The sequence below is a fragment of the Dasypus novemcinctus genome, chromosome 5 (genome assembly GCF_030445035.2).
Source record: "Dasypus novemcinctus isolate mDasNov1 chromosome 5, mDasNov1.1.hap2, whole genome shotgun sequence".
In the NCBI taxonomy this organism is placed as follows: Eukaryota; Metazoa; Chordata; class Mammalia; order Cingulata; family Dasypodidae; genus Dasypus; species Dasypus novemcinctus.
The window spans coordinates 53,595,072-53,612,563 of record NC_080677.1 but is presented as its reverse complement, the minus strand read 5'-3'; the positions used below and the strand labels follow the sequence as shown (position 1 = coordinate 53,612,563).

The 17,492-nt window shown below is 33.0% G+C and overlaps 1 protein-coding gene across 5 annotated transcripts in view; it reads left to right on the top strand.

Moving 5' to 3' along the window:
* The window catches only part of MIOS (meiosis regulator for oocyte development), a 39,836-nt gene extending 22,633 nt beyond the window's left edge, over window positions 1–17,203 (top strand). For 3 of the 5 annotated variants that reach the window (XM_071215164.1, XM_071215163.1, XM_004469970.4), the window contains 4 exons: window positions 1,764–1,916; window positions 3,136–3,340; window positions 7,165–7,294; window positions 8,749–11,589. In XM_071215164.1, the coding sequence (XP_071071265.1) occupies window positions 1,764–1,916; window positions 3,136–3,340; window positions 7,165–7,294; window positions 8,749–8,845 (585 nt within the window). In that variant the 3' untranslated portion in view covers window positions 8,846–11,589. Of the gene's footprint in view, window positions 1–1,763; window positions 1,917–3,135; window positions 3,341–7,164; window positions 7,295–8,748; window positions 11,590–15,013; window positions 15,147–16,211 lie in introns of those variants that run through there. The other 2 variants (XR_011648813.1, XM_071215165.1) reach the window with 2 other exon arrangements.
* Window positions 17,204–17,492: the final 289 nt, after the last annotated feature.

Below are 17,492 nucleotides of genomic sequence, written 5' to 3'. Positions count from 1 at the left end.
GTAGAAAACCTGAGGTATTTTTCAAGCCCTTTTAATTTGGCTGGACTCAATCTCTGAACTGTCTCTTGTCTCTCTGGCAGTCTTGTTGGGACTTGATTTTAGGCTTTGTTGAGTAGGTCTAGAGAAAACTTAAAAAGTTTCTTCTCTTTTTTGAGGTACCAGGGCTGGAGATTGAACCCAGGACCTCGTATTTGGGAATCCTGCACTCATCAACTGAGCCACATGGGCTTCCCTGAGTTGATTTTTTCATTTATTTTGCTTGTTTGTTTTTGTTTTTTCAGGAGGCACCAGGAACCGAATCTGTGGGAAGCAAGAGCTCAACCACTTGAGCCACATCTGCTCCCCAAGTTTATTCTTAGTAGTTAATCCTTACTAGGGAGTTGCCATATAATATCCACATCTCAAGGGGAAAGAATGGAGTATGAAGATTTCTCATTTTTCTATGAATTTTATTTGTAAACCTTTTTAAAAGTTCTTAGGGTTTCTTAAAAAATTAAAAAATTAAATTGTCAATTAAGAGTTTTTCACATATTCTTTTAACCAAATTCAACTCCAGTTATTGAAAATAACAGCAAATTTAATAACTGGAAGATACATGGTCCTTCTGTTTTTAATAGAATGTTTAAAAGTAGATTGTCTTCAACTGTTACAAGTTTCTCCCTCTTTTTAATAAGTAAGATTCATGCTAAGTTCTCTGTAACATTTTGCTTTTCTGTCTGTCCTCAACCAAGATTGGGGAAAACCGAGTTTTAAAATGATAACCATAGTATTACTGGAGGTAGAGATTTTCCTTACTTTCTCTAACATGTCAAGTTAAGGAACATATCCTTGACAGGGATAAAAGCCTTCGATGAAAACACAAAGCAAGTATAGGTGAAAGTGAAAATTACGTGAAACCAATTATTGATTTTCATTATGGCCTACAAGCAAAAAAAACTAAGAATATTTTTGGCTTTGTTGTTTTAATTTTTCATTTTTTTAATTTTTAAGGAGGTAAATATATGTTTTACTTGAGAGCAAGAGAGAGAGAATAGACAGGTGTAGCTTAGATATAGGATACAAAAACAGCATCTCATTTCAAAGTGCACTGCTTGGGGAGCGGATGTAGCTCAAGTGGTTGAGCACCTGCTTCCCATGTATGATGTCTCAGGTTCAATCCCCAATACCTCCTAAAAACAAAAAACAAACAAATGAATGAAAAAGCCAACTCTGATTTGGGAGCAGATTTAGCTTAGTGGTTGAGCACCTGCTTTCCATGTATGAGGTCCTGGGAACAATCCCTGGTATCTCATTTTTTTAAAAAAAAAGAATACTACTAGATACAAAGGACTAGGCTTAATATTGTTTTAAGTATGATTGAGCAATTTTGGTGTGTGTTTGGATTAGATAGTAAATTGATTTTGAAAATCCAGAGGTGTGAATTTTTGGAATAAAGGATATTCATATCACTTTTTACTGCATTCATCCAGGAAGGGTAAATTGTTTATTCCTGGCTCCTTAAACTTAAATAAGAAATAAAGAATTATTCTTCCCTGGGCAGGTATAATGATATATAGTACTTATTTATGTCATTAACACAGGCCATCTTAAAATAAATCAATGAAGCCTCCATCAATTATTTTATGTATATCCTCATTAGGAGCCAGCTTTTGGCAAAAAGGAGGCATATTTCTTCCATGTGACTCAAAATTATGTTACCCAGAATTCTCTGGCATAGCTGGGACATTTTTAAATAATTGAGGTAATTCATGTTTTTTTCTTAGGGTTCTCCTTTAGATGTTCTTAAAGATGAAAGGGTTCAGTACTGGATTGAGAATTATAGAAATTTATTAGATGCCTGGAGGTTTTGGCACAAACGAGCTGAATTTGATATTCACAGGAGTAAGTTGGATCCCAGTTCCAAGCCTTTAGCACAGGTAAGTACATTGTTTTGGAGAGAATCAGATTGTAACATGTGCGTATAATTTCAGCCAAGCAACCAAGTGTCCATAACATATTATATAGGATAAATTTAGAGTTCAATTTAATACATCATGACCAGCTCATTCTTTTGCTAAAGTCTTCCCACTGATGTCTTTATCTCTCCCAGACTGCACTTTACCCTTGATCTTTCCTGTTCTCTGGTCCTGCCACTTCCAAATAATCATCACAATGACTCAAGCTTTAGTCTGAGAAAAGAGCAAACAACAGCAAGCCTAGATGACCTTAGGCAAATTTAATTCAATCCTAGGACTGTCTGAGGTTTTCTACTATATTCTGAGTCCTTTTAGGGTCTAAACTATTGTATGAGACTTCATAAATTCCATTTGTGTATAAAGTTTTTCTATGCTCTTTATATGTAAGAATGCAGGATTTGTTTTATTTCCCAGTATATACACATATATATGTCTAATTACACATGGAAAATTTTTCCCTTTAGCATTTTAAAAACAGATCAGGTATCATAAGGGACATGATATGCAATCTCGGTGTTTTAGCTTAAACATTAAGTGTTGGGTATATCCTAAGTGTCAGCACTGGATGGTGCTATTCTCTTACTTTGAGAAATATAGTAATTAGTGTGTCTATTAAAACAACTCTTGTGTTAGTATAATAGGATTACATGACAAATTTGTTACTATATTATTAGTGATTAAGAGCCTAGGTGTTTATTATTAAAGAAAATGAGCAGTTTCTATTGCTGTTATTCTGAAGTTTTAAATATTTGCCTTTACAGAATCTTTAATTCCTTTTTTATCTAAGGAAAAGAGTGGTTTCTTTACAAGAAAACTTTGTTTGATATGGTTTCAATTAACTTTTGATTAGAAGTCATATTGGGCTATTTTTTAATGTCCCACTGTGATCTTTAAAGTCCTTGTTACCTCAAAATTATTGGAATTCAATTTCTCTTGGTTTCTGCTACATCACTGGTAGCAGAAAGAATATGTAATTAAACAAAGGTAACCGAAAGCAAGAACCCAAATAATATAACAGCTACATGGAGATTTTAAATGAGAGCTAGTCAAACATAGCACATAAGTTCTTTTAAACTTTAAAGTAAAATTACTTTTAAATTTCTTATGCTTAAACTTTGAATTATTTATCATTTCATAACACTTGCATTACATTTTATTCCTCCTTTCATTTGTTTTGTAGGTGTTTGTGAGTTGTAATTTCTGTGGTAAGTCTATCTCCTACAGCTGTTCAACTGTGCCTCATCAGGGCCGAGGTTTTAGTCAGTATGGAGTCAGTGGCTCACCAACAAAATCTAAGGTCACAAGTTGCCCAGGCTGTCGAAAACCCCTTCCTCGATGTGCACTTTGCCTCATTAATATGGGAACACCCGTTTCTAGCTGTCCTGGTATGATATAATTCTAAAATATCCTTTTCTAAGCTGAATTGTTCCTATGTAATTGATTTAATGTTATAAATAAAATACATAATAGCTTAGTTTGTATTATTTCTAAGAAAAAGCACATTTACTGCTTGAAACCTTTTGTGTTCCCTGTAATTGATAAAATATCTACATTAAAGGCAAAATCTATATCCATGATACATTGGGTAATCTCACAAATGCTGCTGACCAATTTAAGGTTTGTGGGAGAAGCTTAAATATTAAGTAATCTTATAATTAAACATTTTTTTCATCATTTCTGCCAAGAGAAGTTCTCTCAGATATCATATTTAATAGTCAGTGTACCCTCATCTAATAACAAATACCTTATATTCTTTATAAAGAACTTTATAACTTTTTTTGAGAAGTTGTAGATATTCAGAAAATTCATGCAAAAAGTAGAGTTCCCATATATTCCCTTACACACTGGGTTTTCCTCATAATTAGCTTTGTATTAATATAGTACCTTTGCTACAATTGATGAATAAATATTATAATCATACTATTAGCTATAGTCTATAGTTTGCATTAGGGTTCACTGTTGCACAGTTCCTAGTTGTTTTTTTAAGTTTTTGTTCTAGTAACATATATACAACCTAATTTTTTTGCCTTTATGCACATTCAAATATATAATTCATTGGTGTTATTTCAATGCACAGTGTTGTGCCTCAGTCATCACTATGTATTACCAAAACTTTTCTATCACTCCAAACAGAAACTGTACCAATTAAGTATTAATTCCCCATTCCCTATCCCACCCCGGGTCCCAGTAACCTGAATTCTAGTTCTGGCTCTATGCATTTGCTTATTCTAATTATTGCATATGAGTGAAATCATATGGTATTTGTTTTGTATATGTCTGTCTTATTTCACTCAACATGTCTTCAGGGTTCATCCACGTTGTCACATGTGTATCAGAACTTCATTCCTTTCATAGATGAGTAATATTCCATTATATATACCTACCACATTCTGTTTATCCATTCATCTGTTGATAGACATGTGTTGCATCCATCTTTTGACAATTATGAATATTATCGCTATGAGCGGGGGTATAAATATCTCTTCAAATTCCTGCTTTCAGTTCTTTTAGATATATCTATATATGCCTAGAAGTGGGATTACCACGTCTTATGGTAATTCTATACTTAACTTTCTGATGTGCCAAACTGCTTTCCACAACAATGACACCATTTTACATTTCTACCAACAATGAACAAGAGTTCCTATTTCTCCACATCCACTCTAACACTTGTTATTTTTTGTTTTTTTAATAGTTACCAGTGGGTGTGAAATAGTGTCTCACTGTGGTTTTGATCTGCATTTTCCTAATGGCTAATGATGCTGAGCATCTTTTCATGTGCTTATTGGCCATTTGTATATCTTCAGTTGGAAAATGTTCAAGTCTTTTGCCCATTTTTTAATTGGGTTGTTTGTCTTTGTGCAGTTGAATTGTAGGATTTCTTTATATATACACTGGATAGTAAATCCTCATCAATTATGTGGTTTCCAAATATTTTCTCCCATTCTGTAGGTTGTCTTTATTTTCATGATAAAGTTCTTTGATATACAAAAGTTTTCAATTTTGATGAAGTTTCATTTATCAATTTTTTCTTTTGTTGCTCATGCTTTTGGTATAATAATCTAAGAAACCATTGCCTAACACAAGGTCCTGTAAATGCTTCCCTATACTTTATTCTAGGAGTTTTATAGTCCTGGTTTTTATATTTAGGTGTGTGACCCATTTGAAGGTAATTTTTGTATATGGTATGAGGTAGGGGTTCACCTTCATTCTTTTGCATATAATTTCCTAGCACCATTTGTTGAAGAGACCATTCTTTCACCATCGAGTGGACTTTTGCAGCCATGTAAAAAATCATTTGCTCTAGAAGTGAGGGTTTATTTCGAAGCTCTTTTATCTCAGTGTTCTGTATATCTGTCCTTGTGCCAATAGCACACTCTTTTGATTACTGTAGCATTGTAATAAATTTTAAAATTGGAAAGTGTGTGTCCACAAACTTAGTTCTTTTTCAAGATGGTTTTGGCTGTTCAGGGACCCTTACCCTTCATATAAATTTGATAATTAGCTTTTCTATTTCTGCAAAGGAGGCTGTTGGAATTTTTACTGGGTTTGTATGGAATCTGTAATCACTTTGGGTAGAATTGACGTCTTAGCAATATTTATTCTTTCAGTCCATGAACACAAAATGTTCTATTTATTTATGACTTCTTTGATTTCTTTTAGCAATGTTTTATAATTTTCTGTGTTAAATTTATTCCTAGAGAGTTGATTCTCTAACTTGCTATCATAAACGGCTTTATGATTTCTCAAAGCATTTCCATGTTTCTTGTCATTTCATTTTCAAAATCTACCTATGAAGTACATAGGGAAAATATTTCCCTGAAACACTGGCCTCTTGACTTCTATGTTTTGGTGCTGCTTCTGCTATATCTTTCAGTTACTTAATAAATGTATTTTTTAGTGGTCAGAAATATTGGGATTGTTTTTACTCTTTGTAGTAAATCAACAGAAGGAAAAAGGTTAGAATAGAAGAAAGAAAAGTGAATATAAATAATGTACACTGCGACTGGGAGTACTTTAGCTCCTTATAAAACTTAGAAAATTTTCTGTGGCAAAAATTTTAATTAATAACATTTTGAGTACTTGGCACCCTGCTGTAACGCATAAAGAACTGGATAGAGTGTCATTGTGTTTGTTGTAGTTATAGCTCTGTAACATTCACTCTGACATTGAGAGTTATTTTAGCCCTCTTTAATATGAGGTATTATACTGGGAAATACTTCCTAGTTCTGACTTTCTTGATTCAGTTCTATAACGTTCATGAAAGTAGTCTGTTTTATTGTTAAAATAACATCTATGAGAGACTTGCTGATATCCTTGGCTGACTATTTTTTAATCAGATTGCCCTTTTTTTTTAATAAAGGAAAATATGTAATGTTTTGCAACATGTTTTATTTTTTATTTAAATTTTAATCAGAGTTTCATTTTATACGTTACTTCCTGATTGCTTTAGCTTTATTTTTAAAGAACTTTTAGATAACAGAAAAGTTAACGTTGGAAGTATAGGAGATTCCCATATACCCCATTCTCTCCCCTTCCCACATTGTCCCCTAATAACATCTTACATTAGTGTGGTACATTTGTTAAAATTGATGAACCGATATTGAAGCATTGCTACTAATCAAGGTCTATAGATTACCCTTTTCACCTTACGTTTTTATAGGTTTTGACAAAATTTGTAATGGCCTGTATCCATCATTGCAGTATCATGCAGAACTATTCCAGTGCCCTAAAATTGCCCTATGTTCCATCTATTCTTCCCTCCCCTCAGAACCTCTAGTAACCACTGTTTTTATATCAATGTTACAAGTCTTTCCATTACTACAATACTATTGTCTACTTTAGTCCATGGTTGAATTCCTCCTTTAAATTTGTTCATTACTTGAGGATTTTGAGTGAGTGGGGTTGAAGGGATGGGTTGGGCTATCCACAGAGCTGGGGATAGATTCTCTAAAGTTTTTAATTCAGATTGTTTCTAAGTGGGTTTTGATCTTTAAATTTTTTCTACTTTTTTGACTGTTAAAAAAATATAGGGAAACTCCTGTCATTTAGTATTCATTCAATCTAAACTAGACCCTAGTATCAGAATTGCTATTTTAATAATGATATATGTTTTATATTTTGAACAAAATTTTAGAAATACCTTTTAACAAACTGTGGATAAAATATTCAAGTATAGTTAATGCAAGCCATTTTCTTTTCCCCATAGGTGGATCCAAATCAGATGAAAAAGTAGACTTGAACAAGGACAAAAAATTAGCTCAATTTAACAACTGGTTTACATGGTGTCACAATTGCAGGCACGGTGGACATGCTGGACATATGCTTAGTTGGTTCAGGTAATCAGTACTTTCCTTCTTTAATAGACTTGTATTTAACAGAAATAAAGCCTTTTAAATAGGTAGCTATTAATAAATAGCCAAAAGATGGAATTTCTTTTCTACTGTCACTTGAGTTTACAAAGATGGTGTCAACATTTCCATCATTAGATGTCCCATGTAATCTTAAACTCTAAAATTAATAGTTATATAAGAAATACTTTAAATATTTTATATGTATTGAATGTTTGAAATAGCATTAACTTTTATTTATTTGGGAAAAGGATATGTTTACAGATTTTTATAACTATCCTATAATTTATTATGAAATTGAACTATAAGTTGATAGGGTACATATGAAATTACTATATCATTATCTTCTAAGTAGTTTATGTAAGTGAGCACTTTATGCAATGGAGACTCTTAAGACAATACTTAACTTTTATTTTGAACAATGCTGGTGACTCTGTGCTTCTCATAGCTATAACTTTTATGCCCAGTTTGTCTCATTGGCGGTAATTTAAACTCTGCACATATCCCTGTCACTTTCGTAACTTTAAATGATATGTCTGCTTATATATTTAGAAAATAAAGCCATTAATATTTCAGTAACTTTCTCCCCAAGTTCAGCTTGGCAGTTATTTCTAACTTTAATGCTGTTAATGCTTTTTGTCTCTGTGTTTTGTTCCTATATTTTTCTAAATATCATTTTGAAAAACTGCATGATATGTATCAATGTGTGTATGTGTTACGTGGATTTTTTTTTTTTTTAATGATAGGAGTTGTATGTTTACGGAAAAATCATCTAAAAAGTACAGCATTTCTATATTACCCTCCTCCCCATATTATTAATACTTAGCATTAATGTGGTACATTTATTACAGTCGATGAAAGACTATTATAATACACAATAACTATAGTCCACAGTTCACATTAGGGTGTAATATTTTTAAGTATACCACCCTATTATTAACACCTTGCATTGATATGGTACATTTGTTATAATTCATGGAAGAACATTTTTATAATTGTGCTATTAACTGTAGTCCTTTGTTTACACTGTGTTGTACAGTCTATGTTTTATCTTTTCATTTTTATGCTACTAAATATATACCAACCTAAAAATTTCTCTTTTATCCACATTGAACTTTCAGTACTGTTAATTACACTTACTACAGGGATTGCCAGGTCATATGGTAATTCTATACTTAGTTTTCTAAGGAACTGCCAAACTGTCTTCCCCAGCAGCTGTGCCAGCTTTTAGTGAATCTTCTTATTTCTCCACATACTCTGCAACACTTGTAATTTTCTATTATTTTAATAGTAGCCATGCTAGTGGATGTGAAATGATATATCATTGTGGTTTTGATTTGCATTTCCCTAATGGCTAATGATATTGAGCATCTTTGGATGTGCTTTATATAGCTATTTGTTATCATTTGAATTTTTAACTGCTGTTTGACTTTTTTTTTCAGGGACCATGCAGAATGTCCTGTGTCTGCTTGCACATGTAAATGTATGCAGTTAGATACAACAGGGAATTTGGTACCTGCAGAGAATGTCCAGCCATAAAATGTTATCACCTTAAGAGGAACCTTCAAGTGAGGAGCTTTCTAATAGATATCCTTCATAGCTCAAAAACATACCTCGGAACAAGTCACTCATGACTTTCCTGTAATAGGAAAATAAATCATTCTCTCAGATCAGCAATTTGACGTTTGAGTGATTTTGATGTGCTTCAGAGACAAATGCTGCTGAAATGAACATCAAGGTGTGGGCGAGAGTTCTATTCAATAGGTTGAAAAAGTTCATTTTAGAAGAACTTTGTAGGGTTTTGTTGAAATTATGAACACCATACAAGCAGTTTCTGAGATAAGCATGAACCAACCTTCAATCTATATATAGCTTCAGAACTGAAATTGGATATCTTTCAATAAAATCTGTGCACTTTAAAAATAGAATAAATTTATCAATTCAATGATTCAAATGATAGTTTAAGCTCATCTATGCTTAGATAGCTTTCAGATAAAATTAAGGATTGTGGATTTTTTTCCTTTTTAGGATTGGAGAGCCTCTCCCAAACTGGCTAATAAATGTTATCAATGTATGGTTAATACATATTTTTAAGGAGCCCTTCCCTCATATACTTTAATTTTAAGATAAGAGATCTTGGGAGTGAATGTGGCTGAAGCAATTGAGTGCCTGCTTGCCACACAGTAGGTCCTAGGTTTGGTTCCTGGTACCTCCTAAAAACAAACAAGGAAACAAACAAAACCAACTCAGGTGAACTGATGTGGCTCAGTGGTTGAGTGCCAGCTTTCCACATACACGGTCCCAGGTTCAACTCTCAGCTCTAGTACCTCAAAAAAAAAAATATTTTGGCATAGACCATATTATCTTCCTAGAAAAGCCAAAATTGGGTGCGTACCTTACAAATTTTTCTCTTCCAAAGAAAAAATGGACCATTTAGGGAACTGTAAAATTTTCTGTTTAAATCCTTTGCTTTCCAATGTCCTGATTTGTCTTCAATGATTTCCCTCTATATTAATCCATCACCTTATTCTCATCATCTTGGAGCATTTTACTAAATACAAAGTCTATGCAAGATTATATGTGACCTACCATTCAGTGTAATTGTCAGTATCTCTTAACTGTCAAATCCCCACCTTTTTGAGAATAACCTTTTTTTTTCCAAGGTAGACTGGGGAATGTTGGTGTAATAGGGCCACTCTGGAAACAACTTTATTTAGATGTAAGTTTCTAAAAGTAAGTTTATTGGAGCCAATTCAGGGACTTTACTTTAAACATTTACTTTTTCTCACCTAGATAGTTGCGAGAGAAATACAGAGGATTTGTAGCATGTTTATCAGTGTGCCATATGCAGAGGTCTGAGGATTTCGTAGTCAAAGTGATCATAAATAAAATAGAAAGTAAACATAAAACTTATTTTCTAGATTTCAGAAGAAAAAATATGTCAAAGATTTTTAAGAGCTTCCTTGTTAGTAGTTTTACATGATGAAAACAAGGATCTATTTTTAGATTATTTTGAAGCATCCTAAATTTTTGATATAAGTGGGTTAAATTTTTTGTTTTACTTGAGAATGACACAGAAGAGTCTTGTTTAGGAAAACACTTAAGTATTATGTATCTACTGTTAAAAATGGTCTTAATTAGATGACAATCTTTTAAAATGAATGAATTGGAAATATTTATAATTTTTTACAAAGATTGCTGTTAAGGGGACATTTTTCCAGTCTTTAAAAATACTTCAGTTGAAGTGTTCCTTCAAATAATTATATTCTAAATATGAAAATTCAAATTTGTCAAGCTCTACCATATACATTTTCATTTCTCCTTAGCTAAAAAAGGATTAAATAATATTGAGTTCATATTTAGAATAGGGTTATATCTAATTTTTGTAAGTACCATATAATGAGATATGAATATAAAGTCTATTACATAAATAATCTGCTTATTTGTAGTCAAGATATATAGGGTAATATTTTTAAGATTGTGCCTGCATGTCAACCTCCTAGTATATTTTGTGAAATCCAGACATGCAGTTTTTAAGTTGTCTGTTTGTTCTGCAGTTTAGTGTATGTAGACTATGAAAATAGATTCAATTATTTTCTTGTTTTTAATACTAGGTCACTGATATTTGGGTTTATAAACTGAACAAGACATTTTACCTAAACATGTTCAATACAAGTGTTTAATAACCTTTTTTTAAAAAAAACATTGAATAAATCTTGGTTAAAGTCAAGTCTAATATAGAAATTACCTACTACTTATAAAAATAATCCATATAAAGTAATATTGATACTATTTTTTTAATCCCACACACACACACACACGGCTCCCTCATCTGTCTGCTCATCTTCCGCAGGAGGCAACAGGAACTGAACCCGTGTGGGAGGTGGGTGCCCAATTGCTTGATCCACATCTGCTCCCCCTGGTACTTATTTTTATGGACAATCTGATGCTTAAACTTAGAAGTCACATTTCTTTTAAGCTGTTTTTAGTTGAATACACTTTCCAAATTGGTTATTGTTTACAATGCTGTATTTAAAAAGTAGCTTCCCATTGTCAGTGCTACACTTGGTAAATATTGGAGTTAGAATTTATTTCTGCATTTAATTGGATAACTAAATTTAATTTCAGTCTCTCATCTGATTGCACTAACATTGAAAGTATGGGCTTTGGGGAACAGAAGAAAGTCAAGTGGTTGAGCTCCTCATATAGTGCCTCCCATATATGAGGTCTCAGGTTCGATCCCCTGTACTTCCTAAAAAAAAACAAACAACCACCAAAGAAAACTCATTGGGGAGTAGATGTAGCTCCTGCTTCCCATGTACAAGGTTCTGGGTTCAACCCCCAGGGCCTCCTAAAAAATAAAAATAAAGTAAGTATGGGCTTTGAAACTTCCGTTAAATTCCCAGCACCAGTATCTTGGGCAACTAACAATCGTTTTGAGCTTCAATTTCATTGTCAGTTAAAAGAAAGGTCCAGAAATGCCTACCTCATTAAGGTAATTGTGAGAACAGTATTAGGCCAAGAAATAAATACAAAGTGCTATATCGTGCACATGGTAAGTGCTCTATAAATATTAGTGATTATTAGTCATTATTACTTTAATCTTGATTACTCATGTGTCAGTACTTTTTAAATGAATGTGTTATAATTAGAACAATGAATCAGCATTTGTCTGAGCAATGAAAATTTTCCAAGAGCTTGTTTACCCAGATCTAGATATATTATGACATTTTCTTTCTTTTCAAGTGTATAGAGTTGGAAAGGATGCCCACAATACCTAATATCTGCATAGATAGTCAGAGGTGGGAGAGATGTGCTGAGTGTTAGTTCAGCATGATTGTATTGAGTGCTTGTGATACACATGACAATGGTAGAAGTGGATTAGCTAGATAACAGCTCCCCTTTGCACTATTGCTACTTGCATTACATCATGCTGCCTATTTTCTCTACTCCTGAAAATTCTGTAGGTTATTTTACTGGTCATAATAATTTTTCCAGAAGGTAGAGACAGAAGGAAAGTTTCCCAAATGTTTTTAAATGCTAACTTAACCCAGATATCTAATTAACATAGATTACCAAAACAAATGAGCCAGTTTCATTTAGGAATATACATGGTAAAGTCCCAAGTAAAATTAGTATTAAATCCATCAGTATATTAATGAGAATAATAGTTACTATTAGTGCTTATTATTTGCCAGGTACCTTGTGCATTATCCCATTTAATTCTCACAGTAACCCTATAAGGCAGGTGTACCATTATTGTTTTTATACTATATATGAGCCAATAGGCATAGGGATGTTAGATCACTTGCCCTGGGTTATATAGCTAGTAAATGGTAGAGCCAAGATTTAAATCTGATAGTCTGACCTCCCTCTCTGCCCTTGTAATTAGTACTTTATGTTCTATATATTGCTTTATGGGCTGTATATGAGAGAATAATTTACTATGATGAATTTATTCCAAGAATATGAGGATGAAATATTTTAATTATATTTAGGAATATATCAGAATATATTTAGTAATACATCAGAAGAGAAAAACCATATCAATAGTTCCTTGGATATAGAAGATACTTGATACAATTCAAAAAATGATTCCTAATTTTTTTTTAGATTTAGTTTCTATTATACAAAGGAAATGTTTTTCTTCTTGTTTTGCTAGCTGTCTCAAACAACTGGCATCATGCCTAGTGGGAAAATATTAAAATCATTTCCATTGTGGACAGGAGCAAGATGAGGTGCTTTTGTCACCACTAGTCTTGCACATAGCAATGCAGAAGAAGAAAATGGAAGGAAATATATTCTTGTTTCTTTTCTAAGTCATTAAAGTTTGGCATGAGAGAAATACCATACACAGTTAAAAGGCAAACTGTGATAAATTATGTTTTACTTTCCTAGCTGCTAAAACAAATACCATATGATGGGTTGGCTTAACAACAGGAATTTATTGGCTCAAGGTTTTAGAAGCTAGAAGGCTTGCTATTCCCCAGTCAGTACTTCTGCCTGGCTGGCAATCTTTGGGGTTTCTTAGGCTTTGTTGTCACATGGCAATGCATATAGTGGGACTTCTCCCTTCTCTTCCAATTTCTGTTAACTTCCAGTAATCCAGATTTAAAGCCCAATATGATTCAGTTGGTTCACACATTAACTAGCATATTCAAAAGCTCTTATTTACAATGGGTCTACACCCACATGATTTTGAGGCCTGAACATGCCTTTTGTAGGGACTTGATTCAGTCCCCAAAAAAGCACATGTATGACAGATTTAATATCCTTAATTCATAAAGAACATTCTGAAACCAATAAAGAAAATATATAATTGAAAAAAATCAAGGATTTGTAGAAATTAAAACAGCCAATAAATATGTAATGTTAACTCAGTAACAAACAGATAACTGTATTATTCTACAACAGTAGAATAATGTTCACCTGTCTGTATAGATAAAGAATAATAATATACATTTTCATGGATGTGGGGGAAAGCAGTATTCCCAGGTAACTGCTTGTGAAGGTATAAATCAGTACAAGTAGTCTTAAGAACAGTTGAGCAATATGTATTAAAAGTCTTAAGATTCATACCCTTTGGCCTAGTATACTTCTGGAAATATTCTTGGAGAGAATGTTTGGATAAGTGCACAAAGATGTTTGTTTCCATGAGATTGTTTATCAAAGTAATGTTTATAACAGGAATTTGGAAACCCAAATGTTCATAATGGGAAAGCAAGTAAAGGATTGTGATGCATACATAAAGTAGAATACTAAAAAAACTATTCATATAATGTACATATTATTGACAAGGAAGATTCATGATATATGGTAAGTGGAGGAAAGGGCAAGTTACAAAAGTATATATAGCATATTTGAATGGTAAACTTGAATATTTATGAAAGCTTTCACGTGGCCATCTCTAAGGAGTGAGATTTTTAGTAACTTATTTTTCTGCTTGCTCATCTCTATTTTTTCTGCAATAATAGTGTATTCTTTGTATGAATAAATGTATATTCATATTATGCATGTATGTTACTTTTTAAAAAATTTTTAGTAGAGAAGTTGTGAGTTTACAAAATAATCATTCGTAATGTGCAGAATTCCCATGTATCACCTTCCCACCATCATTTTACATTGTTGTGGAACATTTGTTACAGATTATGAAACAACATGATCAGACTGTTGCCACTTACTGTGATCCATAGCATACACTTGTTACATTTTTTCCATACTCCTCCTATTATTAACACTATGTGTTAGTATTGTATATTTGTTATAGTTGATGAGAGAACACTGTCATATTTGTAATGTTAACCACAGTCCATCTTCTGTCACATGGTTCACTGTGTTATACAGTCCCATGCCTTGTCCATTCTATCCAAAGTGTGTTACTGACTTTTATAAAAGTTATCTATAATCTGGTATCTTGTTACTACCTTAATGGAGCCATCAAATATTGGGAATTATTCTGTGAGGTAAAGAAACTGCAACAAGATATGAAAATTAGCATTCACATCTAATTGGAAAGCATTTTGCTAGATTCCATATTTTACAGTATATAAATATAAGATGTAGTCCTCTCTCCTAAGGACCACTCTCATTTGGAAATAGGGAGTGCATTTTTCTCTCCATTTAGCACATTGGGAAATGGATTTATAAAATAGTTCTGATTTCCCTGAGATACATAATTAATGACTATTTCAATCTTCTCTCTGGTAGATCTTCCTCACAAGATTTTCTGATTCTTTTTTGGCCCTGGGCAAGTGGCAGGAAACCTGTTCTCTGTGTAAAGAATATGTTTGATTTGTCCAAGTGCAATCCGGAGTGCATTTTACTGAACTTGTTTCAATGAGTAAGTTATTTGTGTTTAAACTATGAATTCTGAATATGCCTGCATGTCCATTTTTCCAACAAACTACCAAGCATTTGCATGCCTTGGTGGGCTGGACACTGTTAAAAGGTGCTGAGATTAAAGGATGTAACACCATACTTTCCTTCGAGGGCTCATATGTCTAACAGAAGAGCTAGGCATAGGCATAGTTTTGGGCATACTCAAATCCATTCGGATTAATATTTTTAATTGCTGGAAAGAGTATCATTTTAGAGTCTTGTCTCTTCTGCAAGCTAAAGAAATGTCTATATTTTATTTAACTTTCTAATTTTGGGCTTTATAATTAGAAATCACTTGAAGTTGTAAAGGTTATTTATACATTTTTCAAAATGTAACTGATTTATTAATAGTACAGTGTTTTAAAATGCTGTGTTAAAAATATAACTTCAGGGCTAAAGAATTATTTGTATTGGCAGAAATAGCAATAATAATAATTCTGTGCATACAAACTTTCATCATTCAATTTATGAAAAGCATGTTGCCCTAACATAATTTCTTACCTTGAAATTTAGATATTCTCGAGGCCAATTTGGGACAATTACTTACTTAGAAACATTGTTTACCTAGTTTGATGAACAATATTTTTTTTAGTCTGCTATCTCTATCTTCAGAAAATATAATATGAATTATAGAATATGTCTGTTTTGGGGGAACCTGAGAAATTAACTTGTATCATCCTTGCTGATAAAATATATGCAGGGGGAAATTTTAACCAAAAATTTACACAGTAGCTTTCCTGGTTTTCCACTTTCACTCCTCTATTCTTTTAGGGTTCACTACCAAATACATGGACCTCTGCAGTTTCTAAATAACTTACAATATGCTAGATCTTGACTGTATACATTTTTGAAGCAGACACATCTGACTAGAGTGAAAATTAATTCCTACAGAACAAAATTGCCAAGCATATGTGACAGAACAATAGGCTTTGAGAAAGGGCATAACTTTAATTTTCAAAGGAGCTTAAAAATAGCTGTACAGTTAGTATGCATGAGTCCTGACAATTGACATTTCTCATTTTCGCAGCATTCACCTACTGTCCCCTATCAGCAACGGAACACATTCATCTCTGGGATAAATGATTAATGAACTGTCTATCATTTCCATTCCTTTTGTACCAAGAGGTAGAGTCTTCTGTTGATCATCTTGCAGGCATCAGCATCATTACTGAAATTGATTCTGCCACTAGAGGGTTGTGCTAGGACAATCGATTAGCATTTAAATAAAATAATTACATCATGGCTTTAAAAATAACAGAAATGGCACCTAAGTCACACTGTCAAACCTGGTTGGTTTAAATTTTGTTGTTGCTTTTTAGCCACCATCACAAAACCATAGCTTGAGGATGAAAGCATGGAAGAAATGGAACTAAGATTCCCAAATTTCCCATCCTTTTTATCTTCCCACGTCACATTGTATGAAACTTTGTAAATGTACAAAACAATGCAATTTGCATGAAGTGGTGAGCAATGAAGTTGCCAAAGAATTTCTATTAGAGAAAAAAGGATAGATTTAGACATTTTGGATTGACGCTTGATACTCTGGTTAAATTCTTCTTATATTTTGGCAAGTAGATATGCGAATGAGGTGATAAGACCATCATCTACATGTCTGGGTGATGTGCATTTTAAAAACAGATGGGAGAGAATTGAAAGTCTGCTTAGACCTATAAAAAAGTGACATATAGTAGTTTTGGTAAAGTGATACACCCAAGGAAAAGAATGGAACTCAGAACTATTTTAGCAACTCCCTCTGCACCTGGGTTATCCACATAATGGAGCTTAAATTCCCCCTTCATCTACTTTCATCTTCCAGTATGACACTCTTTAGTAGATTCCCTCATATTTCCTCATTGTTTCCTCTCTCAGCCCTCCTCTGAATTTTATGTGAACAACTTCTTAATCTACCTCTGAATTAAGACAACTAACTGAACTTCATTGTATTAGTCACCAAGTAGAAGTGCATGTGCATTTTCTTCAGAGCAGAGTCTGGTTAAACAATAAAGGAGAGCTGTCATAGTTTTTTCTCAATTCATATTTCTTTGTATTTAGGGTATTAATGCATTTTAGTTAATTTTTATATATGGTGGGAGGTAGAGGTCCAAGTTAACTCTTTTGCATGTGGATTTCCTGTAGCCCCAGCAATATTTACTGCAGAGATTATTCTTTTCCTGTTGAAAAGACTTGACAGTCTTGTCAAAATCAACCAGCTATAGATGCATGGGTTCATTTCTGGACCCTCAATTCGATTGCACTGATCTATTCGTCTGTCCTTGTACCAGTACAACACAGTTTTGCTTCCTGTATA